The 27027-nt window shown below is 33.0% G+C and overlaps 1 protein-coding gene across 2 annotated transcripts; it reads left to right on the forward strand.

Annotated features, from left to right (window-relative positions):
* Window positions 1–1163: 1163 nt before the first annotated feature.
* LOC145256542 (uncharacterized) lies at window positions 1164–25333 on the forward strand. Of its 2 annotated transcripts, none has more exons than XM_080115578.1 (5): window positions 1164–1515; window positions 7562–7635; window positions 8758–8872; window positions 11943–12064; window positions 15159–15714. In XM_080115578.1, the coding sequence occupies exons 1-5, from the start codon at window positions 1407–1409 to the stop codon at window positions 15288–15290; spliced, it is 552 nt and encodes a 183-aa protein (XP_079971704.1). In that variant the 5' UTR covers window positions 1164–1406; the 3' UTR covers window positions 15291–15714. The 2 variants fall into 2 exon arrangements, with proteins under 2 accessions (XP_079971704.1, XP_079971705.1); XM_080115579.1 differs by lacking the exon at window positions 15159–15714 and adding an exon at window positions 24228–25333 and having other exon boundaries at window positions 1272–1515.
* Window positions 25334–27027: the final 1694 nt, after the last annotated feature.

Here is a 27027-nt window from a genome sequence, read left to right on the forward strand (position 1 = left end):
AGAAAGTAGATGACCTTGAGGTCATACTCCCAAGAATCGTCTGCGTTAGAACAAATTTTAGTTTAATCAATAGCGTATTGTAGAAAGAATTTTAAAAACAATGATGTAATATTACTGGAATGATTTGATAGGAAAAATACCACGAACTATGCATGAGTTTCTTAGGAAGAAAATCGAACACGCTTCTTATTTAACAGGAGTCATCAAATTAGGTATGTGTACCCTCAAACCTTGATCATCTGCATATTCTAACTGATCAGAGGAAGTTGGGTGAGAAGCAAGATTATGGATAATGTTATTGTATGCAAAATGTTTGTTTCGTGTCTGATATCGAAAATAGCTTTCACTAAATCGTACATCATCTGCTGAAGTGAGAATTATATAAACTGATCTTCGTAGCAATTTAATTCTATCACTCACTGTTTTCCTTTTTCTTCTACTCTTTACATTACGGTTTTCTTTTTTACTTACGATTTTCCCTTTTATTTTACTCTTTACATTAAGTGGCTTCTCACCTTGTCTACAAGCGATTTACGTACAAATAAAATAAATCATCCAAACACCATGATATTGAGAATCGAGGAAGGCTGCAGATGTCATCCGAAAGAACTTGGATTATTCAATGCATTCACTGTTTTAAACGAGTTTTATCGGTCGAAAAATATTGAGTATGGGCAAATCCCTAATCTGATTTTGAAAGGCAGGAAGGAACATCTCCGGAAGAACTGAAATTAGCCAAACGATGAAATCTATATGTAAAAAATTGATGCCTCTTTAGCGCTTTATGTTAACTAACATTTTAGTTATTCTACGATAAGATTAGAAGAAAACAAAGAGGAATCGTTTTTTTCTGAGATTTTCAAAGACTCCAAAACTTATTGGCCTTTTTCCCCATTAAATCTTTCTCAGATAACATATATTATATCAACTGCTCTTCGTATTAAACACTTCCTCACACTATCAGCTTATGTCATGTAAGGTGTAGCAATTTAATCTGAGTTTGAAAGAGAAGTTAGGAGCGTCTGCGGAAGAACCGAAGTAAGATAAACGTTTTGAAATCTAGATGTAAAAATTCGACGCCTCTTAAGCGCTTTATGTTAACTGACTTTTTATTGATTCTGCGATAAGAAAGAGAGGACAAAAAGAAGAGGAAATGTTTCATCGATTTTCAAAATTAAAATTTGTTCACGTTTTCTTTTTTAGTATTCATCTCAAAACTGAATATCGTTAACTTCTTTTTTGTAACCCAGTAACGTCCGATATTAGACTTGGCGAAGTATTTAGTTTCTCGTTTCAGGTGATTTAGGTAGAAACACGTAAACGACTTTGAATTAAGTATATATTATTTTTTAATCTTTCGAAATAATCGGTTCATCTACTGAAACAAAAGAGCAGTAATTGACGACATGATTTTTACTTGGCGAGTCTTATTTCTTGAGACGATCTTAATGGGAGTTTTATGCAGTGAGTGCCCGATAATACATTTACAGAAACTATATTGCGATAGTGAAATTGGTAAGTGAACTAAAATTCTATCAGTTCTATGTTTCTACAGAATATTCCTATTCCTACTAAATATGTACATATATCATTCAAACACGGTAGTCTTTGAATATATGGTTAAGTGACAGTTTTAGGCATTCAGAACTGCTCACTCATTTATCGACAAATTTCAAACAATTCTCACAGTTTATAGATCACCTACTCAGCTATAATAAATTCATAACTTAAAATATTGCTTCATTAAGATTTTTTAATTCGATTTATAACATTATATAATCATTTGTTAATGCTGCAATATTTTAAGTTATAAATTTATTCTATTTTTAATAGAATATCCTGATTTTTGTTTTCAAGTTTTTTACTTTTCCATGTTAAAGCTTAATAATATTACTTTTCATGCTCGCATTTTTCTATTGTAATATATATATATATATATATATATATATATATATATATATCCCGGCGCTGATCCATAGTCGTTTCGACTGACGGATGCCACACACATATATCCCCATAATCTCTGACCTTAATAGAGGGAATACTAAGACATGCTGTTATGTTTTGATATGATCTCAAAAAACAGCGATGGGAGACTTGATTCCATATATTTCTTTTATGTTATGTATTCCCTCTTTTTTATATAGGGTACAATTAGTAATATCTCCTGTATCATCTAATCCTTTTAATTTCTCGAGTAACATCTGATTTGATGATTTACTCGATTGTTAAAACGTTGAATAGGGGTAACTTCTTTTCTTCTTTTCTTAAAACTTGGAATTGCAGTACCTTCTTTTGAGCAACTGTCCATAGTGGGGGTGTTTTTCTTTGGCTGCTGTGGTTGTTGGTTTTAAGGGGGTAGGGTCTATTTTTCAAGGTTTTATGGCTGATCATTGTTTACCTATAAAATTGCCCATAAAATGGCATATATAATTATATATTATATATGTCCTAGCAAAGCAACGTGGGAAACAATTGAAGCAGAAGAACTAAGTCTGCCTGAAAGTACACAATGTAGGCTTATTTAAACATATTTTATTCGCTTGAAAATATAGGTTACATTTTTACAAATCGTCAAAGAATTTATACCACACAAAAGTATTACAATCTTTTAAAATCCTGCAAATATGATATGAGCATTTCAATATTCTTTTTGGCTTCGCCTATACACAGTCACCTACACACACACACACACACACACACACACACACACACACATACATACATACATATATATATATATATATATATATATATATATATATACACCACATTTTCCCACTTTTATCAGTTCGAAATCTCGGCGACAATTGATCAGAATTAATTTATGAAGGCTCGTTGGAAAGCTAATGACATGAATTTTTTCGTGGGCTATGTGATATTTGCATTTAATATCGCACATTATTGTTTCCAAAAGTCAGGGATTACTTTTCTCTATTTATTTAACGAAAAATGAGCACCAACTTTATAGCCACTTGTAGGGGGTCCTGTTATCATTGTAGGGATAGTTCTTATTGTAGCCTGATAGACTAATACAAACCCTATTTTTATTTTTTGTATAATTTTCGATAATTAAAATTTCCCGCAAATGAGTAGTTTCCCGGGTATTAAGCAAAAATATGCGCTCTTGCACGTATAACAATGGCAACTACTTCTAACATAACCTATATTTGTAAACCAATAAAATATGCCCAAATTTGTATACATTTGTATAGTGCCCTGGCAGGTCAGCTTAAGTTTTGCTTTCTTTAGATGAGTTTGGCTTAGGGTGTTTTTTGCTTGGTTGTCTCCGCTCTGGCCTTCTCCGACTACTAATATTTTAGGTAAGACGATTTTTCACTTGTATCAAAAATCAACTTCGATATTATATTAAACCAGTAATAACATGTTAAAAGATCAACATATTGCGACGAATTTCTGTATGTAAGATCCCTGAGAAGCAAATGAAGGCCTCATTTGATAACACAACACATTTTTACATATACTCATATATACTGATTCAGAAGCTTCCGTTGTTCATTGAACTGCCCTTTCAACACGTTGGGACTGGATGGCAAATCTCGCGACTTCAACAAATTTCAATTTATAAGCGAATTTCAAAGTTGATTATTTACAAAACGTTTCTGTTTACACCGTTCGATTTTAAACTTTTATTAAAGTTTAATTTTTTTAATATATTTGCCTTATATTATGTTAGAAATAAAGTAAAATAAAGTAAAACAGAAAAAATGACTAGAATTAAAAATCCCTCTATTACTATCGATAATTTCGACATTTAACCGCATTAAATTGAATCAGTAATAGCAAAAAGATAAAAGGAAACAAATGTGAATACTCTTGATTAACATATCGCAACAAATTGCTGAGAATCAAATAAACATCCTTCCTTAACGACACAATACCTTTACAATTATATACCTATGTCTTGCTTCACACCCATACGCTGATTCATAAGCTTCGGTTTTTAATAAAACTGCCATTTCAGCACTTTCAGTATGTGAGGGATAAAGTAGGTAACTTCAACTTAGTCTCATCCATAAGTAAATCTAAAATTCATAATAAATCTTACAATATCATGAAGTTCAAAAATGCTTCTCGAAAACCGACACAACCAAATTAAACACCTCACCGCACAGTTTTCCCCAAAAGTAATTTTCCCAAGAAAAAAATAAACTTTCTACAATAATTGTGGACGACCTAATCACAAGTTTGCAATGTCGATATAAAAGCTCAAAAGTGGACTTCATCAAAAACGTTGAAAACGTTCATGAAGAATATACATTTCTATTCACTGACAACTTTTGCAATACGACAAAAAGTAAAAATCTTCTTGTAGACTATAGCGCTACAGCACACATTATCACCAAGGAATCTGATTTTATTAATTTTTATTTCAAAATTTTAATCCACAAGGTAATTTTGTCAAACTGGTTGACAGTAGTCAAATAAATGATATAGTCTTGAAAAGAGGCGATGATAAAATATTATTAAAAAAATATCAAAGACAGAATTTGTAAGTGTATTCTTAAAAATGTTGTTTTCATACCTACATTAAAGCAAGACATGTCCGTACATGCCGCATCAAACAATGTGCGAATATAAAGTTTTGCAATAACAAGTCAAAATTGATATACCCTAATTAACTTTTATTTGTCATTAAAGAAAATAGTTGACTATATTATTTAAAAAGTATGGTTGCTTCAAAAATCGCTGGTGACGACTTGGAAACCTGCCATAAAATTTTGGGACAACGCAATACTGCTGATATTAAAAAGTTACCAAGTGTAGTCGAAGTCATGAAAATTATACCTTCAGGCGATCTCCTGAATTGTGATGTTTGTGCACTGTGAAAAATGCCAAAATATATGAGCAAACACCAGACAAAAAGGCTACAAAATTCTCTAACTTATGTGTCTCACTAGATGTCTACTTATCGAATCGAAATTAGCCCAAAGTTTATGGACATAAGCATTAATGTCGGCGGAATATATCAGAAATAGATTGTTTAATAAAAAAAATTCGTCAAAACTCCGTATGAAACGTTTTGCGGTATAAAAATCAAATAGAACCGAATGATATATTTAGTTCAAATTTCTTGGCATTCATAGAAAATACATGTAAACTAAATATTAAAAGAAAAAAAAGTATTTTCATGGGTTACAATAAAAGCAGTCCGGCTTAGTTAATCTACTCTCCAGACCAAAACGCCATAAAAATGTTAGATGCATAAAATTTAATTAAAAAATGGGAGAAAAACCTGAGGAAATATTACCTACTGTTATTGTCGATCACAAAGAAAATATTAATAACGACGAAAGTTGAAGTAAATCTACTGACGTAAATATAAACCCGACACGTTGATGGATTACCGTTACCCGGTTAAAAGAGCACCAGAAATTTTTATTGAGAAGATTAATTCAGACAATCACAAAGAATAAAAAGTTATGCGATTTTAATTGGAAGCTTTATCCGAAAACAATACATATGAAATGCTACGGAAACTAGAGGAGAAGAATATAATTTATTCTATCTGGGATTGATTATATTGCAACATTCTCACCAACGACAAATTTTACAATTAGAATTTTATTGCAAATTGCCGTTCACTAAAATTTAAAACTCCATTAAATGGATGTGCACAATGTTTATTTAAATGCTCGAATTGACTGTGAGACTTATATTTATCCCCCCTTCGCGGGATCTTAAATTAAAAACAAAAATTTCGTATGGAAACTGAAGAACTTAGTGTACGGTCAAAGACAAAGCGTTTAGTATTGGAATCTAGCACTCCATAATTATTTAGTAGAACGAACATTCAGTCAGTAGATCCGTGCATGTATACCTAAAATATATGTAATAAATTATTGATTTTGTTTTTCTGAGTTGACGATATATTACTCGTCTCAAATTGTGACAACACTTTAAACGATGTAAAAAATAAATTTAAAAACGAAAAATTGTTCCTTGATATAAACTGTACTTGTGACAATAAAACTCTAACAATTAAAGTTCGGAATAGAATATTCTAAACCACGTATAAGTCCCGCTGAGGTTGATATAAATAAAAACACAGAAATTAAAGTAAGAGAGGAGCGATCATACTGTCAAATTATTGGCAGTCTAATGAATTTGATGACCGCAACCTTACACTCTAACAAAGCTATCTCAAAACTTTTTCAAACTCGACAATTAAAGATTTCGCACGTGTAAAACAATTCCTTCATTATCTAAAAAGAACCAAGATGCAATCTTTCGTGTTTAAATGTCGGCATATCCCCTGAATTTAGAAGGATTTTAAGATTCAGATTGGGGTAACACTGATATTGGAAAAGTATAACAGGATACTGTTTTAGACTGTAAAAGACTGGACTTATAATCTGGAAAACAAAAATAAACAAAGTGTTGCTCTTTATACATGTAGAGTTTGTTGCAATTGCGCAATCAGTATAGGAGACATTTTAATACCCTTTAAAATCTATTTTAAGTAAAAAAGACAATAGAAATTCATTGTGACAAACAGAGTAGTTTCTAGTTAGCAAAGTTCTGTATGATTCATCAAAGGTCGAAATATTAATATCAAATATTATTTCATGAGAACTGAAATCAGTAATAAAATCTATGATGCTTAATTAGGTAGCATCTGAAAATAATGTAGTCGACATTTTCACTAAAACTGTATCAAAACATTTTATCGCTGAACATTTTGCAATTTAATCATAATTAAATCTATTTTTAGAAGCACAAAATGAGAAGTCCAAAAACAATAGTTTGTAAATTTTCCGGTAAACTACGACAATTTTTTCTCTTTAATTAAATTGACAAATTAAACATATCTAACAGAATTTTCTTTTTTAACAATAGAATTGTATGCATATTAGTAAAATGAGTATATCTGTATGTAGTTCAATCTAGGTAGTAAGTTATAATATATATATGACAATTAAGCTACACAGAATGTTCAGCTTTTCATCCACGATGCTTCAGTTACTTTCTCTGCTGTGATCCGATTTTAATTAACAGAATAAAAATAAAAAAATCTGAAAAAAGTTTAATTTTTCTTTCATGATATAAGTAGCGATATATTATATCAGAAAAAGCAAGAGGGTTGGATTTGAAAATCCGAATGTGATATATGAGAAAGAATATCAGGGAGTCTGAATAGATCAGACAATTCTGATAATTTATTCATAGATAAGAATGAGACCAGCAACATCAAGTTGCAAGGAAGAAATTGTTTGGTCAATAAATATCCGTTTCGTTTCCTCACCTCATCAAAATAGGTACAATAGACAGATATTTACCAGCCTAAATATAACAATGCTTCATACATAGAACAATCGAAAACAATTTCTCAAGAAAAATGAATGAGCAATGGATCTAATATATGAACTCGTTTTCAAATCTAATATGAACAAGTTCTTAAATAAACAAATTCCACGTAATTACCAGTAACAACTATGTTGTTACACTGTGCACTTCATATTCATTAACCGTAATCCAATAGTTGCTTTCTGTTAAATTGTGAAAAGTGTCACTAAATCAATATCAATAAATTTTACAGTGTTTTCCGCGACACTCACCGAACCAGTGAATGATAAGGGCCCATTTAGAATCCGTTACAAAAAATTATTGAAGGTGAGTAAATACTTTTATTTTAAAATTCTTTGCAGATTCCTCAGTTCTGTCTAGGATTTCTGAATATGACATTAAATTAGCCGAAAGCTTCGATTTGAGAACAGCAATTGTTCATATTATCAATTGGCCATCTTTGTAATCTAACACATTGTTATGTCATATTAAACATTTTAATCCTGAATTTTCCCATATAAAAGTTCATATAATTGATATCATTTATCCTGATTTTAATTTTAGACTGAAGCTATACAAACATTAAAGTTAAACCTGTTTCCATTGTCATTATGATACGTTGAATTTATTTGGAAAATTCGAAGGTGAGACTTTTAAATTATTGAAGTAAAGTATATATTGTTTTTTATTAGAATCCTTTGAGATAAGTAATTAACAACGAACTAAAGAATGTCAGAGGAATACTTGGCTGAAATAAAAGGAAAACAACAACGATCAAAATGAGGATAACAGTAGCAAAAAAAATGTTTTAAAATGAAATTTTTATTTTTTGTTTTACATTTTATTTAAACAATTTGTATTTCTTTAAATTTATGGTTGAACATTTCAACTTACGTATTCCTTAATATATTTCCAGGAGTGAAAATATATTTCAACGATTAAAAAGAAAATTCAGGGAGTAAATATTCAACTTTTGATTTACAATCGCAATTCTCATTTATTTATATTGTCCTTTAATCCTCAGATTCCACGGACGATGTTTCATAGTTTTTAATTACTCGGTCACCGATTATCAAGGCCTAAATGACATTTGAGAATAAGAGGTAATGAATGTGAGACAACATAATTCTGATTTTTTATGTTGGACATTGTGTACAGTTTACCTTATTCGAATAGACTTTAAAAGATATGTATGGTCTGCTGGAAAGAAGTGTGAATCGTGAATCGATGTTGTTCTACAAATTGATAGTTGTGTGAAGTAATTTACTTGTCATATGTTCGTATTTGCGTACGAATAAAGAGTGAGAAATCTATTCATTTAATATATTTGGTATTTGTTTAAGCTCCTTACATAAAGTAAAATGTGTGTGTTCTTTTACCTATTAGGGGCCCAAAATCCAATACGAGTAAAAAAAACAACTCTTATTTACTTTTAAAATTCTTTTGCAGGGAAATTATTCGTTGTTGGGTGTTTCGAAAGGAAAAATTGTAAAAGTTGAAAGGACAACGAATTTTGGAAATATAATCAGATATCTTCAGAATGAGGGTACATTCATCATGTTCGGTAAGAAAAAACTTATTCAATTCAGCAAAATAAATTAAAATAAAAGAATAGTTAAAAACACTCTCCCCATATTAAGAGTGGCTTTTTAAATAGAAAATGAAAATATAATGTGACTTTTTTCATTTATTTTTAACAAACATTTATGACCCATTTAATTTATATGTTAATATTAAGGTCAATAAAGAGATTTAAGAGAATGCGGAAATGAACGATGTAAAAAAAAACAGAAAACATTAGCAATTGTTTATTTGGATAATGTAAACGCGAAAAAAACAATTGGGACGCTGAAAACGTACACAGTAAACAATGCGTTTTATTGTTGAGTTGATTATTTATTTATGCGGTTATGGGTTTATGTTTATATACTCATGCGCGACCAGATGTAGTAAAGTGGTTGTTAAAGCACAACACTCGTTAAAAGGTCATTTGAGTTTTATAATTCTATAGATTATTGTATCACGATTTTCAGTTTGTATTATATAAAGTATGACGCACTTGTAAACAAATCAATAGTTCAGATTATTCAGAGGATAAAAGGATTTTATAAATAGAGTTTTTATCGATGGAAAAATATAATTCGCAAGTCATACGCTATCCGTTCCTGTCACTGGAAATTCTACTTTGAAGGAAAAAAATGCAGGCACGTACATGACCGATAGAAGCTAAATGCGATTGATTGATATGGAAACAACTTAAAATATCCAGGGATTTAATACAACAACGCAGGAAAAGATTCATTGAAAATTCACGTGCACAACTATCCAAGTGTGGCTTTATCTCTTATATAGTCAATATAGTATAGTAATTAATATCCTATTTTATTTTAATACAAATTAGTTATAGTATTTGAATGATAGAATTTCTTTTAAATGTAAGAAAGGAATCTATTACCAGTCCTCCGCTTATTTATGTAGAATAGAAAACACTTTAAACTTAAATACTCAATATCCTCATCCATGTGGTGGCGCAGAAATACCTGATGTAGAAACCGGGCGCATAGTTACGTCCCTCGGTGGGATAGATCCGTAGATCTTGTCAGATCATCTATCTAAGAAAAAGAAAACTCTAATAAGACTGGAGAGGGAGACCTCCTCGGTCATGGACGACATACTCACTAGAACTAGTAACATCCTCACTAGAACTAGTGACATCCTCACTAGAACTAGTGACTAGAACAAATTCCAGGCTAATAAGCCACTCACTCAGGTACAATACCAGACACTCACCTGAGCCACCCTGTGCTTGGGCTTGTTTCCTGACTAGGACATTGAACGCCGTTCCCCTATTCCCTATTTTAAATGTCTATCTTTCTCTCAGAAATTGAGTAAATTAGGTTGACTTTCAGGCCACTTGTCCTCACTCGACTTGTTTGGACCGGTCTTGTTTGAGAGGTTGTGGGTACCTAATTGACTTTTTGTATGCTTACTGTTTACAACTGTTTACGTACAGGAGCCCTAACTTTTTGGTAGAGCCTTGACTGTTGCTCTATCATCAATTGTATAATATCAGGATAGTACCATGTCGCGCATGGAGAGAGACCCTGCTGCTCTATCTGGTGAGCTTTCTCGAGGCCACAACTTTCTAGACAAGACTCGGTTAATCGACCAGTGTGTGCGTATAGTTGGCGTCAAACCCGGTCTAATTTGCTCAACACTCTTCCCCTAACCTGACATTAAACAAAAACGTAATAAATGACAACCCAAACAGATATTTCGATAAAATCAGGCAATAACCTCAGCAAAACCAATTCACCACCGCCTTTAAGGCTCGCTTTCACAAATATCCGTGGTCTTAGAGGTAATCTAGATGACTTAGATTTTTGTAAACTCCCCGGATATATTTGCATTAAGTGAAACAGACCTTCACCCTTAAACTACTTTAACATGGCAGGATACCTCCGTCTTTGTCGTAAAGATTTGGAGAGATATATGCATGGCATTGGAGTCTATATCCCTTTCCCTAGAGAGAAAATATTGAATCAGATGATCAGGCTTTGATGTGCTTTCGATTAACATTTCATAACTGCGTTAATTACTTATATTTTCTCTACCGGTTTCTCTCAAGTAAGGATTGTACCCTCATCGATCATATCTCCGATAGTATAGATGCAGCACTCTCCTTAGATAGTAACGCCAAAGTACAAGTGGTCGATGACTTTAATATCCACCATAAAAATGGTCTTGATTTCTCAGGTTACATAGATGCAGCTGGATGTTTTACTTATAGCCTAACTATAGTCCATCCCCTCACACAGACAGTAATGTTCCCAACACACCTACATACATTCTACATACAAACTCATCAGTCTAACATTTGCGGCAATATGGACTGAAACAAATACATAGAGGATATTGCAAAGGTTGCTGCAAATAAGGTTAGTTCCCTCTATTGCGCTAGAAAACTACTCACATCTGAGAGTTTTCTGTACCTCTACAAGGCCACCATTCGTCCATGAAAGGAGTATTGTTAGCACATCTGGTTGGCGCATCTACCACTAGTCTTTCCCTCTTAGATAGGGTCCCAAAAGATTTGTTGATATAATCGGTCCCACTTTATCAACTAAGCGCCAGGTGGTGTTTTCATTTATACAGGGATAATAGTATTTTAATAAAAACGGGAGAGGTAAAATATATTTTTTTAATTTTTGATAAATTGTTTATTAGTTTTTTTACATTACATTGTAATAAGAAATTGTTTTCTGTTAATGAGGAATGAGTATTTTATATTTTTCAATTTTTAAATAAAAATAAGTTTTTTCCTTGTAAAAGCTCAATTATATTATAGACAAAGATTTATTACAACAAAATACATAGTCAGACTTAGAATAAAGGATAAAGAATAAAGAATAAATAGACGGCCCAAAGGTGTGTCTGGGGTCTTTAAATCATGTTATATTTTCGATTTAAATTATCCGCAAATTTTGATGTATCCAAAACCATCAAAATTGGGCCCTGAATTGATCAATGCACATGTCGCCTATTGATTTTAATGAACTATAGAAAACAGTTTTAGCTAACAGAGGAAAGCGTTTGAATTTAATAGCTTATTCTTATTTTAAAATATATTTCAGTTTATAATAAAGACGGAAAAGTTTATGTTGACAAATGTAATCCATATGTAATGGTGAACTGGTTGTACCCATTCCAGAAAAGTGGTTTTGTTTGGTTGTATAAGTTTGGTTGTTCTTGCCTTGTAAGTATTTTTAGATCTCTCCACCCAACCTTCCTTTCTCTACGTGTATAAATATACCTAATAAATGTGTTTACAACTAGCCAACATCGGTAGCACCAGCGATGTTTTAAACTCTACCTCTTTATGCTTTGAAGTTTACCTAACGAGTAAATAAAGGTATGCATTTTTATTCTGGTAGCGATACTGATTACCGAAAAGACGCGCTCATATTTACAGACAAGTTATGTGTTTACTCATAAGCAAACAAGACTGTAATAACTAAAAACAGCGAACGTGATGGAGGGAAAATAAAGAATAAACGAACGAAAAATTAAAAAATTATTCAATGGAAAAAATGTCCGATATGTCGGCGCGATCGTTCGACCTTAAGACAATATAATCCTTACTCTACGATCGCGTGAGCGAAGTAAGGTCGTTTTTTCTATTTAAACTAATTCAAGAAAGAATATTACCGCGTATGTTGGTTTTCCGAAATTGTCATGGAGGGCACATTTTTTTCCTACGATCCCTCATTGCGAACGTCTATTTTTATAGGAAATAATTTACCTTTTTCTAATTATCACAAATTTTTCGACCAAGACATCGCTTTTTCTGACTACCGGTTTTGAACCAGTCCAATTCCGTTGAGAAAAGTGTTAGACAAACATACATACATACAAACATACAAACATACATACATACAAACATACATAAAATCGCAAGTTAATTAAAGATTGTTTTATTTACTCCCTACATTTGTTCACGATCGTTGGATTCATTAGCAATTTATTTTCTTTCAATTATACTATATTATAATGAGCCGTTGTCATGTCACAGCAATTTTGTGATGTCCATTAGTTCTCTGTATTTAAAAAACTATTTAATATAGCTTCCTATTCTTATAGGTTCTTTGCAAGAACTGCTAAATTGGAGGATTTTCTCTACGTAGATTTCTTTGAATACTCACCTTGTATATTGTAAGATATTTACATTAAATAACTTCCTGCCATGACTTGAGCAGTTTCTACATAAAATATATATAATACCGTTATTGTTGCTAGCATATTAGTTTAAACTATATATAAAATTCATCCTAACCTTGTGATAATTGGACAGACCTATTTCGTCCTAATCCTCCCTAATAAATATCTGAAAAGTTTTAACACATATTGGTAACATATATATATATTTTTTATTACATTTTCACCCGAAACAAGGCAAATTGCCACTTTGGTGTAGGGGGCTACTATCAGGGGCAACAACTACTGGGGTACTATGTAGGGATTTGAGCAGCAAGATGTCGGTTCACGTTGCACTTTAACTTCTGCACGTCAGTACATTTGGGGAAGCAGGGACCTGGAATGGAATTCCAGAGTCTAGCGGTTCTGGGGAAGAAACTATTGGAGTAAAAAGATATTTTACATCTAGGGATCTCTACAGTGTGGAGGTGGGATTTAGCAGCCTGTCGGGTTTGTCGAGGGTGCTCACGTCGTGGTGGCACAAGTGATTGCAGTTCGTCAGAGCATTCACCACTAAAATACTTGTAGAAAAGGAAGAGGGATGCAACATTTCATCGATGGGACAGAGGCTGAAGCTTAGATGCCAGTTCAGGGCCTATCAGGTTTGCGACTCTCTTTTGAACCTTGTCAAGGAGCGAGAGACTAGTAGTAGATGCACCAGCCCAGATGTGACAGCAATACTCCATACATGGGCGAATGGTGGCCTTATAGAGGTACAGGATATTTTCGGGTGTTAGTAGTTGTCTAGCACGGTAGAGAGAGCCCACCTTTCTTGCAGCGGCCCTGGCAATGCCTTCAATGTAATTGTTCCAACTCATGTTTCTTGTAAATGTTAGGCCAAGGAGTTTGAAAGATGTACTCTCAGATAAAGAGTCGTTGGCCATTGCTATTGGTGGTAGAGAGGGTTTCTTGTAATTATTGAATGAAACTAGTTTAGTCTTGGCAGCATTAAACGCGACCAACCACTTTTGTCCCCATTCCACCACAGATTGGAGGTCTTCCTCTAGTGTTTCTGCCATTTCTTTAGAAATGTGTTCATTCGTCTTCCTGTCGTGCCTGCCATAGAGTGTAGTGTCATCAGCATATATACCCATCTCAGAGGCAATTTTGTCGGGGAGGTCATTTATGAATATTAGGAACAATAGAAGTCCAAGGATATAACCCTGGGGCACCCCCGCATTTATATCATATTGTTTAGGTGTACGACCGTCGAGGACAACCTGGATTTTTATCTAAGAAGGATTTAATTATGTTAAGTATTCTACCCGTGATACCGTATCTGTAAGGTGATGGACTAGAGCATGGTTAATTAAGGTCTCAAATATTTTGGCAAAAAGTGGGAGGAGGCTAATGGGGCGATAATTTGATGGGTCAGTCCTTTCGCCAGAATTATTGAATACTGGTACTGTCGTCATATTTTTTTAAAGAGTTTCTGTTTAGGTAAGGGGGAGCTAAACAAGAGGTTATACAGAGCATCAGACATGCATCACAAGTAGACCCTCAGCTGACCTTTCTCCAATTAGGATTGTGGCCTCAGGAAAGCCCATCGAGATGAGTGCATATATATATATATATATATATATATATATATATATATATATATATATATATATATATATATATATATAAGTAAATCTGTAACGCAAATTTTAATATCATTATTTGGATTTGGAAACTTTTTGAAAAAAGAATTATCAATAATCGAGAGCGTAAATATATGAGAAGAGTCAATTTATTGTTTAAAAATACAAAAGTCTATTTTCTCATTTCATAATGTTCATATAAAAATATGTGCCTGTCTCCCACTTCCACAAAAAAATCCTTTGCGTTCAATAAAAAAACGGTTTTGAGTAATAATCAATTCTAACATTGTTATAAATTCACAGGTTCCTATCAAATGGAAAGAATTTATGCACGAGTTTCCCAATGAGTATTTTGTATAAGAATAATATGTTTTATATGTTGTATTCCTTGTAATGGATCAATACATCTTGTAAATATTTATGTATATGATTCAACTCATTTTCCTCCCTGATATATATATATATATATATATATATATATATATATATATATATATATATTATTTTCTGCAGGACAAAATTGAAAAGTATACCGACGAAGTCTATTGCGAATATGCATATTCTGTCATGACAAAGACAAAAGGATTTTGCACTTGGTTTAAAACGAAATCGTTTATGAAATGTAAAAAAAAACACAATAGGTAAATTTCACTGAGAACAGAACATTGTTATCTTTTTTACTTTGTCGCAAGTGAAGTTGACATTCGCCATATTGAAAAACAAATGTCAATTCGCCGTGAACAGTGGACTTCAATTATAATCTCCTTCAATCAAGTATATCTTGCATTAATACAGGGTGACCCCCAAAAAACAAAAGTTAAATGGAGGCCATCTAGAACATATGCTGTACAACGGAGAAAAAAAAGCCAAAGACCCTAGTGTTTTGATGTGATGTTTTGAATATAATAAACTAGTTATGACGAAAGTTTCGTTTCATTCGGAAAAAAACACTAATAAACGGGGCCTAATAAGAGTTGGGGCCCATTTTTGGGGTCACCCTGTATTACGTATCATATTCACATTAATTATCAAAGCTCGTTCAAAATAAAATAAAGTTTAAGTGCGAAAATATGTTTTAAGTTGTCATTTCCTTACTCACTACTTAAATATATATATATATATATATATATATATATATATATATATTGCAAGTAACTCTAAGTGTTATTTTATGAACTTAAAAATAATATAAACTTGTCAATTTACAAATATGAATTAAAATATACAGGGTGGGCCAAAATTAGGGTCCTATCTTTAAATTTGAATAACTTCCACAAAATAAAAGTTAAACTCACCAAACTTTATGTGTGTGTAGACTGACTCTTCCGAGATTTTTTGGAAATAAACAAAACAAATTTTGGCCGAAAAACACTTCTTAAAACTTACATGAATTTATGAATTTTTAAAAATAGGACCTTTATTTTGGCCCACCCTGTATATAAAATATAATTCAAATTGAATTTAATTTAATGTGTTTTATGTAGAGTTTCTAATGTTTTGCTATTAATGATATAGAATAATTCACTAACGATTTTCGAAGTGAAACAAAATGTACAAAGTAAGTTTTGGATTCAATTTTGTACTTGTAAAATTATTAAATTTAAAAATTACCTTTTTATTTTATTTGTAACGTTTATAATTTTTTTTTAACGATTTGCAAATATTTTCTAGTTTGTATCTCACTTTTATAATTATATTTTATTTAATTTTTGTAACTTCAAAAACGATTTTTATTATCTTATTTTTAAGGTGAAATTTTATTTAATTTTTTTAATCTAAAAACCTGATTTATTTTCGATTCAAATAGGTTTAAAAATTATTAAAACAAAAATTAAATTACTGTCCTCCCATGCATTAGTTCTGTTCCTTCTTTTCTAGTTTTATTTTTCTCAGATGTATTCTATGTATGTTGATTAAACATTGTTCAATTCGAGATTAAACTTAATTCGAATAAAATTATGTAATAATACCAGCTGCCTGTAGAATATTCTGTAATTTTGGATTCAGCATTATTGAACACATTATTATATCTCCAATAGAGCATACAAAAGTTATTGCTGTAAAATTTGTTTCAGGTTCAAGTCAATATTTATTTCTTTATCTCTCGTTATCCTGAAGCACAGTTATCGCAAAACCATCTTTATGTCTAACGCCACGTAAAATATAATAAATAAACAATTTTATAAGTAAACTGTCAAAAATAAAGGTCATGAGGCCTTCAGAATTTTACTAAATGCTATCACCAGGAGCATGTGTGGATATTTACAGCATTAACCGAAAAAGAACATATGCAAATGTTAATGTCTGACTTCATGTAAACAATTTCATAAGTGAGCAGTGAAAAAATAAATTTCATGGTGCTACTAAAAGGCTATTATAAAGCATCAACGTTTAGAAGAGCTTTATTCATAATTATTTTCGATTTATTCATTTTCCATGACTCATTTAATTAAAAAATTTGTTTTGTATTTTTCTGCTGATTTATGTTCCATAATTTCTAGATATGAAAAGTAATACATCTGAAATACGTTAGTGCAAATGATTTTCAAGAATCCTATTAGTCTTGTAATATTTTGCTATTAGTTAATGTAATAATGTTTTGTCGGCAATGTGTTGGAAGCTATCAACAGGAGCATGCGCAGATATTTGCAGCAGTAGCCGAAAAAGAAGATATGCAAATGAGGAAGATATGAAACGAAAAAGGAGAACATGCAGCACGTGCTCGAGACAGAAACTATGTCGACGTCGGAGAGAATAGACGTAAGCAAGAAATGCGTGGGACGTGGGTTTGGAGAGGTAAAATCTACACCAGGCGAGATTGAGAATGACGAGAGACTTTTTTAAGTGGTGCCGAAAATACCGGCAATAAAAATATTTGTTGAGAAAGAAAAATTCCGACGCAGAATATTATTCTTTTTTCTTTTATTTACTCTATTCCTCTTGTTTGTATGTAACGGTATCGTTACATGTCGGTATTTCAGGGCAATACAATTGTTATTGAAAAAATATTCTATAAAATAACAATAATTTGTTGTAACAGTGTGAGTAACATAGCATCATATTAGTAAAACAAACTCATACTGGCCATGGATATAGGGGTGTTTACTATAGAGGATTTATTCCCTGAAATATCCATATAGATTTCTTTTTGGGTTGATCTCCAAAGAGTCCGTTAGTTTTTTTTTCTGTCAGAACGACGTGTTTCGGTATTTGCTTGTAAATCAGGAAGAATATTTTTCTCCTGGAATGTATTTTTCTATGAGAACAGTTGTATTTGCGGGTTTTAACTGTTTGTCAAATATTGGCCTCTTTTTATAGAGAACATCACTTCCACCAGAGCATCTTGTTACGAGTTATGCGATTGCAAATTGCTGCAAAGCTTATTCTTAAAGAGTGATATTTGCCTTCTTCTTGTTGAATGGTTAACTCACTCAAACAAGACATATGACGAGATGAGGTTTTGTCACAATTTCTTACTACTTGCACTGAGCTATGTTCATCTTCCGTTCTGTCTCTAATGAGGTCTTCCGACTACTCAGTTGTATCCCTAAAGATAAAATACGACATGTAATAAATCCTCAGACGTACCTCTCCATCGTACTGAATATCGATACTCTATGGCTTACTAGGATAGCTTCCCTACATTTATATCATGTTTCCATGTTTAAAAGAATGTGTCGAACCTGACGTGATTTTAGGTATGGACCGTTTCATACCCTCCAAAACATTCCAGCAAAATCCTAACAGCCAGCCGTGGTGGTCTCTAGAATGTGCTACTGCCATTGCGCACAGAAATCACTTTTTCCATTGCTTCGCACGTAAGAGATATATTGAGACTAAAGCAATTTAACACAGTAATATAGAACGTGAGAGAGTTGTATGCTTAGTTTATTAAGTCCAAAGTAGCTGAGTATCGACTTGGTTCCAGCAGTTTTGGCAAATAGCAAACAGCAACCTGAACAGAAGCGGGTACTCAATATCATCATTAATGGATCTGAGATAATCTCGTCAGTATCAGAAAAAGCCAACCTTTGCAACTAACTTTACCCCATGCAATCAAGACCGTTACTCACCCGTCTTTCCTCCTGTATCAGAAACCAAGCTATACAACATACAAATATACGTGCGTGATGTTGCTAAACTAATCCAAAACCTTCATTCCAGTAAAGCAACTGGATCTAACGGAATTAAAATTATAGTGCTAAAATGCTCCAACCAGAACTAGCCCCCATACTTACAAAGTGGTTTTAGTGTTTCATAACTAGAAAAATGGTGGGATCCTCCTATCGGCCCAGTAGATATCTCATTGCTAAGGCAATTCTCTTCCTAGACAGGAGATGGAAAGTTCTTATCCTGGCTTGACAGAGTTCAAAATAGACTTCATAGCCTAATTAGGGATGCCCTTTTTTCTCTCCCGCAATCTCTTTCCCACTGTCTCTATTTTATCGTTATTTTCATGGCAAGTGCCCGTCTGAGCATGGCCCACTTCGCCAAACTCTCATGAAAAACACTCCTCTGACTGAAACCACTATCAATAATTTTCCACATTTTTAGATGTGCCTAAACCTAAACGTAGATTCAATGATTCGTTCTTAGAACGTCACGCCTCTGGAACTATCTTCCGTTTTTCTGTTTCCAGCTTACTTTTGTCGTCTTAACGTAAAAAATTCTTCTTGAATCGCCCCCTTAAGTAATTCAATTTACCAAATCTTAACTACTAATCATAAGTACGATATTATCACATTCATTACTGTACACTCATTAACCCTTATCCTCGAGTAATTTCCGGGCCTATATAAGTGGTGACTCCTATGTAAAAAAAAAGCATGTTGCCTAGTAGACCAACACAAACCTAACCTTAAAACCCTTTTCTTCAATAGGTTTTCGGGTGTGCTGAAAACGAATACCGAGTTAAATTTTCCACAATTTTTTCTGGGTGTTAAGTAATGTGATTATGTTATAAGTTGGTAGGAAATTGATGTACGCGTAAGCGCGCGTATTTTAGCTTAATTATAGAAAAATTCTTTTTTGTGGAAAATTTAAATGCGATATTCTGTTTCAGTATTACGATACGTTTTGTAATATAATTCTGATTGCGGTAAGATTTGTAGTCGGTAAAAACGTAGAAAAATATTCTCTACCGAAAATCTGAGTATTATCCATGTAATAGTCTTTAAAATTGTCGACAACAAAAAATCGGGTCGTCTTCTATGAATTATGGACTTTAACATCAGAATCATCGCTGTCATTATTATTAATATTCTTGTCCACGTCAGCGGAAACTTGTCGTCACTTGTTTTGATTTCCGCCTTTGAACTTCAATGTTTCTGTGAATTTAATTCATCGGATTCTTTTTTATTTTATTTTTCTCTGAAAAAATACTTAGTTCGCTAAGCTGTTGTTCGCCTATACGAGGAATATATCTCGATCGGTTTTGATATTTTATTTGTTTTTCCATTCTATAAATGCGAAACAAATTGAATCAAATGCATGCATTTTACTTAAATTTGGCTTTTTACCGCAGAAAACTATATATGGAGTTTTCGATAATATTTTGTTAAGGGACTGGTTGCGTATAGCATCAGTCATAATTGCATACATACAGAGGTTTATGAGGAGGTTGGATTCAATTTGTAGACATCTTGCCATTTCAAAAATTAATCCATAGTCTTTCAACTATTCCGTTTTGATAAGGCGAATTACGGGCCGATATTTCATGTTTAGTAAGATGTCTAATTAATATAATGTCAAAGTCTTTAGTAAGGAATTCGGTACCACTGTCAAAGCGGATACTGCTTACTGCACGTAGGAGGCCATGTTAGGTAACTATTTTTAGTTGCTAGTAAAATATAGTCGTCTATTTTTTTAAATATCAGATTTGACCTTTACGAAATAGACCATTATTAAACAGGAAAAATCGTCTACAAAATTTAATGCATACCTGAAGTTTTCCCTCCGATCGGTTCCACGTTCAAGTTACAATGTACTAGTGATAGGATTTTCTTGCCTTCTTGCCTGCCATCTTGTTTTCGTTCTTTGCCACTTTAGCTTATGTACGTCGCAGTTTGTCAAGTTTGTTTAAGTTTTTATTTTCATTCTATCAACCACATTCAGCAACATTTTTTATCGAGAATATTACAGTGCCAAAATATTGTACGGCAGGCGGTTATAGATGGGGCAACACTTTAAATTATATAGTGGTCTATTTTTTTTAAATATCGAATGCAGTTCTATTCTGGTACACACGGTTTGATTTATTGGGGCAAATGTATATATTTGTAAATAGTTTAGTCGTAAAGCGATGGTGCCGGTGCGAAAATCAACCTTATTAAAGACACCCTCATTGGACAGAAAAGATTAGGATATATAATAGATTAAATCAAACTTAAAGGCAAATATATCTGATTAGGGAGAATGCACTTAATTATATTTAAGGTAAGGACGGAGAAAATTCTGATCTCCGTGAGGTAAAGAAAGGAGATTATGGAACAGTGTCACAAAGGAGTGAAACACATGGGCATAGAAAAGACATACAGCCTTAAGTTCCGGAAATACTATTGGCCGGGACAAGTGAAATATATTAAAGGGTGTGTATATAATTATGTGTTAATGCAGACCTAGAGTAGGCACTAGAGTTTTAACCTCATCTAAGAAACTGACATCCCCAATTTACCCTTTCCAGAAATTGAGTCTGCATATATCGAACCCCTACTAAACAACAGAGGGAGGCCATCCAAATATCGTGAGCGTTCTAGATTGACTCACAAATTGGCCTGAAGCTTACTCTCTGCCAAAAAAAATAGGCTGAATTAATATATGACTCTACGGAGCTGCTGAGAACCGATAATGGGACAGAGATTATGAACAATGTCATGGGTATGTATTGGGAGAATATATTCTACTTTGACATATTGCTACCTCCGGAGTAATGCCAAATAGAGAGATTCCACAAAATTCTAGTGGATATATTGACGAAATCAGCAACAGATTGTCAAGAAAACTGGAATCCATTTTTGAGCAGGCCAATAAGGATCGACAGGAGAAAAGAATGGCCGGTCAACCCATTATTATGAGGTGGTAAAGAAAACTGGGCCTATCTCGTATGTTATTGGGACCAGGTCACGAGGAAAATAAAGATGATCCATGCTAATGATATTAAGATTTTGATGTCGACAAAACGGTGTGTCCTCTGAGAATAGCAAGGAAACCGAGGAAGGTGGCCATAGACAAAACTCCGGAAATTGAGTTGTTTGATGAGGAAACCCCCGATGTTAAAGTTAAGAAGATACAAAGTGTCTATACTAAGTTTCCAGACATTTTCTATTTGGCGCTCTTATTGATAGTACATATAACGATTGACACTATTTGTTTGTTTCGATCCACATAGCAGTTTACATTAAATAAAACTTCTCATGAAACAGTAACTTATTTTGCCTTTGTTAAAATTAATTTTTATATATTTTTTAGCTAACATCTATTGGCTATATTGGTGGCTGTGTGTGTGCGTGTGTGTGGTATACAATACACAAATAGGTTATTATCTTGCCAACAGAAAAAAAACTCCTCTTAATTCGTCTGTGGGTTATTCGATGAATTGGCCAAGCTAAAATTGAAGATCCCTTCAAACATGTGAATCATTCGAAACATGTGAATCCTATACACATGCTTCCAATGCGTGCCCTGGCCACACAAGTTCAAGATATTCTCTGTGGACATTCTTTAATTCCATTGTTCCATTATTTCTGCTCCGATTCAAATAAAACCAACACACCTATATTGAACCCCTACCCGACAACAGAGGGAAGCAAGTTATATATCGTTCTAGATTGACTCACGAACTGGCCTGAAAAATATCTGACATATTATTCCCTCCGGAGTAATGCAAAATTAGAGAGATTCCACAAAACTCTGGCTAAATTAGCAACTGATAGTCAAGAAAGCTAGAAACCATTTTTGACCAGGCCAATGAGGATCGACGGGAGAAAAGAACCCCTTATTATAAGGGGGTAGAGAAAATTGGGCCTATCTCGTATGTTATTGGGACCAGGTCACGAGGAAAATAAAGATGATCCATGCTAATGATATTAAGATTTTGAATTCGACGAAACGGTTTGTCCTCTGAGAATAGCAAGAAAACTCAGGAAGGTGGCCAGAGACAAACCTCCGGAAATCGAGTTTTCTGATGAGGAAACCACTGCAATTAAACTTAAGAAGATACGAGGTGCCTTTAATAAGTGTCCAGTCATTTTCTATTGATAGTACACATGTGATTAGGCTGTCAGGAGATATTGGTTTCCTCAGATAGCATGCACCAAACATTGATATTTTTGTTTTTCAATGCGAAACTTAATTATACTCTGCAAAAACAAAAACAACTCACCTTTTTCTTTGGTTCTTTATTTTCATTTCCTGATTATCTTTTTATCTCCCTAGTTCCTGTCTCGATTCCTAACTACCAAAATTAATACTGTAACCCTTTACCTCTTCAGTTGGAAAACTCATTCATGTTCTGCAGGGCAAGGAACAAAAACGATAAAATTCACTATAAAACAACCAATCCAAATACTACAAAGAGCTTGAAGAATATAAACCATCTACAAAATAACTGTGTGCAACATTTAAAACATAACTGGATTGGCATTAAGTTACTCGACAAGGGTTGATATTGTGAAAAAAAAACAATCACAGTCAAACTTTGAAGTTATATCTTGCAGCAACAATTTCTGAGAGCGTGTCAATGTATATTAACAACATCCAAGATTTTCCTTGAGTTAGTAAATAAACAAACAACACAGCGGGCAAGATCTGGAGTAAACGGAGGATGAGAAACTGTCTTGATGTTTATCTTAGTAAAATAGTCGGTGACAAGTATGGAGTTGTTAACTGGTGTATTGTCCTGGTGGTCTCAATTTACAGAAATTTAGTATGTGTATAACGAGGAACTTGAATCAATTTATTCGATGATGGAACCTCATTTAGCCATAAGAGATTAATTGCAGGTTACGACGTAGATTCAGAGAGTTCAATTTATGAATGAAGCAGTTTAGTTGAAAGTAAAGCAGAAATTACAAGTATTCGCCGAATAAATGCATCGCTCGCATTATTGGGAGATAAATATTGAGGTTAAACCACAGAACTTTTAGAATGCGCCAAAACAAGATAATGCAATAATTGTTACATACCATGATATCTGATTAAGTCAGGTCACATGTCAACTGTAATTAGAGACTAAACAGGAATGAAAAGAAGAATAACCACTCAAAAGTAATAAATAAATTATAATAAATATTTAGTACTTGTTTATTTCGTCTTTTGTTTTTCTCTTTTCGTTTTATACTGAAAAGAAATTGTCTCGTCTGTTTTAAATAACTTGCGTAAAATTATTTCTCCTCGGTCTAGAAATAATGCTAATAATCGTTCCCTGCACATTTATTGTGTAGATTTCTTACAGTATTCGTATTATTCTTTTATTTTTACTCATTTTCAACATTTAAAATACAGGCTGGCCACAAAGTCACGCACCAATGTTAATATTTATTTTTTATTAATATAATTTTTTAATTTTATATTTTTTTATTTCAGATCAGACATACCATTGACTACAGAGCAGCGCGTAGAAATAATTTTATTATCTGGTCGTGGTGGTGCAACCAACAGAAGTGTTGCTGAGCAATTCAAGAGAAACCATCCTCATGAAAATGTGTCACAAACTTCTGTCGGTCGCTTAATCAACAAATTCAGAGAAACTGGTAGCGTCGTTGACAAAAAGCGAAGTGGGCGTCCAGGTTTATCTGCAGAGACACGTGCACAAGTGTTGTAAAAAAAATGCAAGCAGTCCAAGGAAGTCAGTGCGAAGGGCAGCAGGTGAAATTGGTGTTCCTCCGTCAAGGATGCAGAAGGTCCTCAAAGCAGAAAAGTTTCATCCTTACAAACTTCAAATTCTACACAAATTGTACGAGGATGATAGGGGCAGACCTTTAGAAATGGCTGTATGGTTTCAGGTTCAACTCGAGGAAGATCCTGACTTTGTTAGGCGAAACATGTTATTTAGCGACGAGGCAAATTTTTATGTCAGTGGAGAGGCCAATCGGCAGAACTGCCGATACTATTTGCAAGGTAATGCTCATTTTATTTTAGACAGCAAAGAATACAGCGGTCCCAAGATAATGGTTTGGTGTGGTTTGTGGCGCGACCATGTGTTGGGTCCTTTCGTCTTCAATCAGACACTTACTGGCGAAAGATACCTCAACATGTTGCAAAATGATTTGATACCGCAGTTTGATTTACTTGGAGACGGCAGACCTACTTGGTTTATGCAAGACGGGTCCCCGCCGCATTACGCAACGATTGTGCGTGACTGGCTCCACGAGAATTTCGAAATTTGGATCGGTCGAAGAGGTACTGTAGAGTGGTCGCCCAGGTCGCCTGACCTAAACCTCATGGACTTTTATTTCTGGGGTCACATTAAGCAAATTGTTTATTTAACTAAGATACGTGATTTAAATCATCTGAAGAGTCGTATTATTGATGCTTGTCTTCAAATTGATGGTGATGATTTACTGAATCGTGTCTACACGAACTTTGAATTTCGTATTGGGTCATGCATAGCTGCAAACGGCGAACATATCGAGCAATTGTAATCCTTGTAAAGAACTTTGAATTTGAATAAATATTACTACTATAACTTTTTTAATTGTTAACTTTTTAAATTTTTGCATTGGTGCGTGACTTTGTGGCCACCCTGTATATTAAGATACTCCGCGGTTATTACGTAACTATCGACACTATTGTTTTTTGCAACAAAATAGCAGTTTACTTTAAATAAAACTTCTCCATGGAATAGAAAATTATTTTGCCTTTGTTAAAATTTATTTGTTATATATTTGTTTTGCTTACATCTATATGTGTCTGTGTGTGCGTGTGTGTGACATATAATACAAAAATAGAGAAGGAATATTATGTTGCCAACAGAAAAATATTAATTCGTCCGTGTAGAATTGAAGATCTTTTAAAACAGGTGAATCCCTCCAAACACATGAACCATTTGAAACATGTGAATCCAATATACATGCTTCCAGTATGTGCCCTGCCAACACAAGTTCCAGATATTCTCTGTGAACATTCTTTAATTCCGTTGTTCCAACACAGCTTTCTGTTTAGTTATAAATCAATGCATTCCTGGAATCTTATCCATGTTAACTTTTAATAAGTGCCTTCAGTTCCCAAATTCTCTTTCAATAATAATATTCCTAATTACTTCCCTTGAATATACAAAAAATTTTACCACATTTTCGAATCTCTGTAGAACCAACTCTTTGTATAATTTTATTTGTGTTTATTATTGTTCGTTTTAAAACATTATGGTCTTGATTTTTAGGAATATTGTTGTTCGTTTTGATTATTAAAATATATTGTTGTACTTTGGTTTGATTTTTGTAAATGCTATTGGTTTGACCTTTTAAAAATATTAAAATATTGTTGTTTGTCTTTATTTTTTCAAATAGTGTGGTTTACATTGCTGAAGTTTGTTCATTAGTACAAACACTGCACATATATATATTTGAGTTATGAATACTTACACACACATACACATACACACACACACATATATATATAGAGAGTTATATGTATATATATATTGATTGTTTTCTATGCACCCTCATCAGAACTACACTATATATAAATAAATATATTGGTTGTTATATATACATATATTATTTGGTATACATATATATTATCTTTATTTAGGTATACATACATATATATATATATATATATATTATCTTTATTTATAGGAACACCTAACATTTTTGCGAGAGATAAATCAATTGGTCACATGTTCAATGATATCTACATATAATTCTGGATGGCCAATATTACGCAAGTAGCCAGCGTTTCTCGGAGTCATTTTATATTCAACGTTGTCTCGACTAATTTTATCTATGCGTTTTTTACAAATTATTTAAAAAGAATCTTTAAAGGTAAATTGAATTGTTAAGTTATTGTGCGCTTATCAAATTATTATGTCAAGATGCTCTATTCATACGCAATTTGCCAGCGTTTCTCGGCTTATCTTTGAATGTCATGAAGACCACAAGGTTAACATTTAATGCGTTCAGCATCTTTATCTTATTGTAAAATCTATTTTATATACACTAGATACAATAATTATAATATGAAATCTTGTTATTAGCTCATCTGATGAGACTCTTTTTCTTTCGCAAAAATCAATAAGTATCAGAGATTAATTTGTTTTCACTAGTCTGTACCGAATAAACTGTCGGTATTTTAAGACGTACAATTTTAACTTTTGCATATTCTGTTGCAAATAACGTTGGCAACAATTTTATCCACAAATTTTCTTTTCCACTGATCTTGATCT

The sequence above is a fragment of the Euprymna scolopes genome, chromosome 32 (assembly GCF_053919585.1).
Source record: "Euprymna scolopes isolate OS-2025 chromosome 32, ASM5391958v1, whole genome shotgun sequence".
NCBI lineage: Eukaryota > Metazoa > Mollusca > Cephalopoda > Sepiida > Sepiolidae > Euprymna > Euprymna scolopes.

Excerpts from the sequence above, each read along its gene's own strand:
- LOC145256542 (XM_080115578.1), top strand. The coding sequence starts at position 1,407 with ATGATTTTTACTTGGCGAGTCTTATTTCTTGAGACGATCTTAATGGGA. Across the intron at positions 8,873-11,942 it reads GGGTACATTCATCATGTTCG|TTTATAATAAAGACGGAAAA; the intron begins GTAAGAAAAAAC and ends AATATATTTCAG. Across the intron at positions 12,065-15,158 it reads AGTTTGGTTGTTCTTGCCTT|GACAAAATTGAAAAGTATAC; the intron begins GTAAGTATTTTT and ends TATTTTCTGCAG.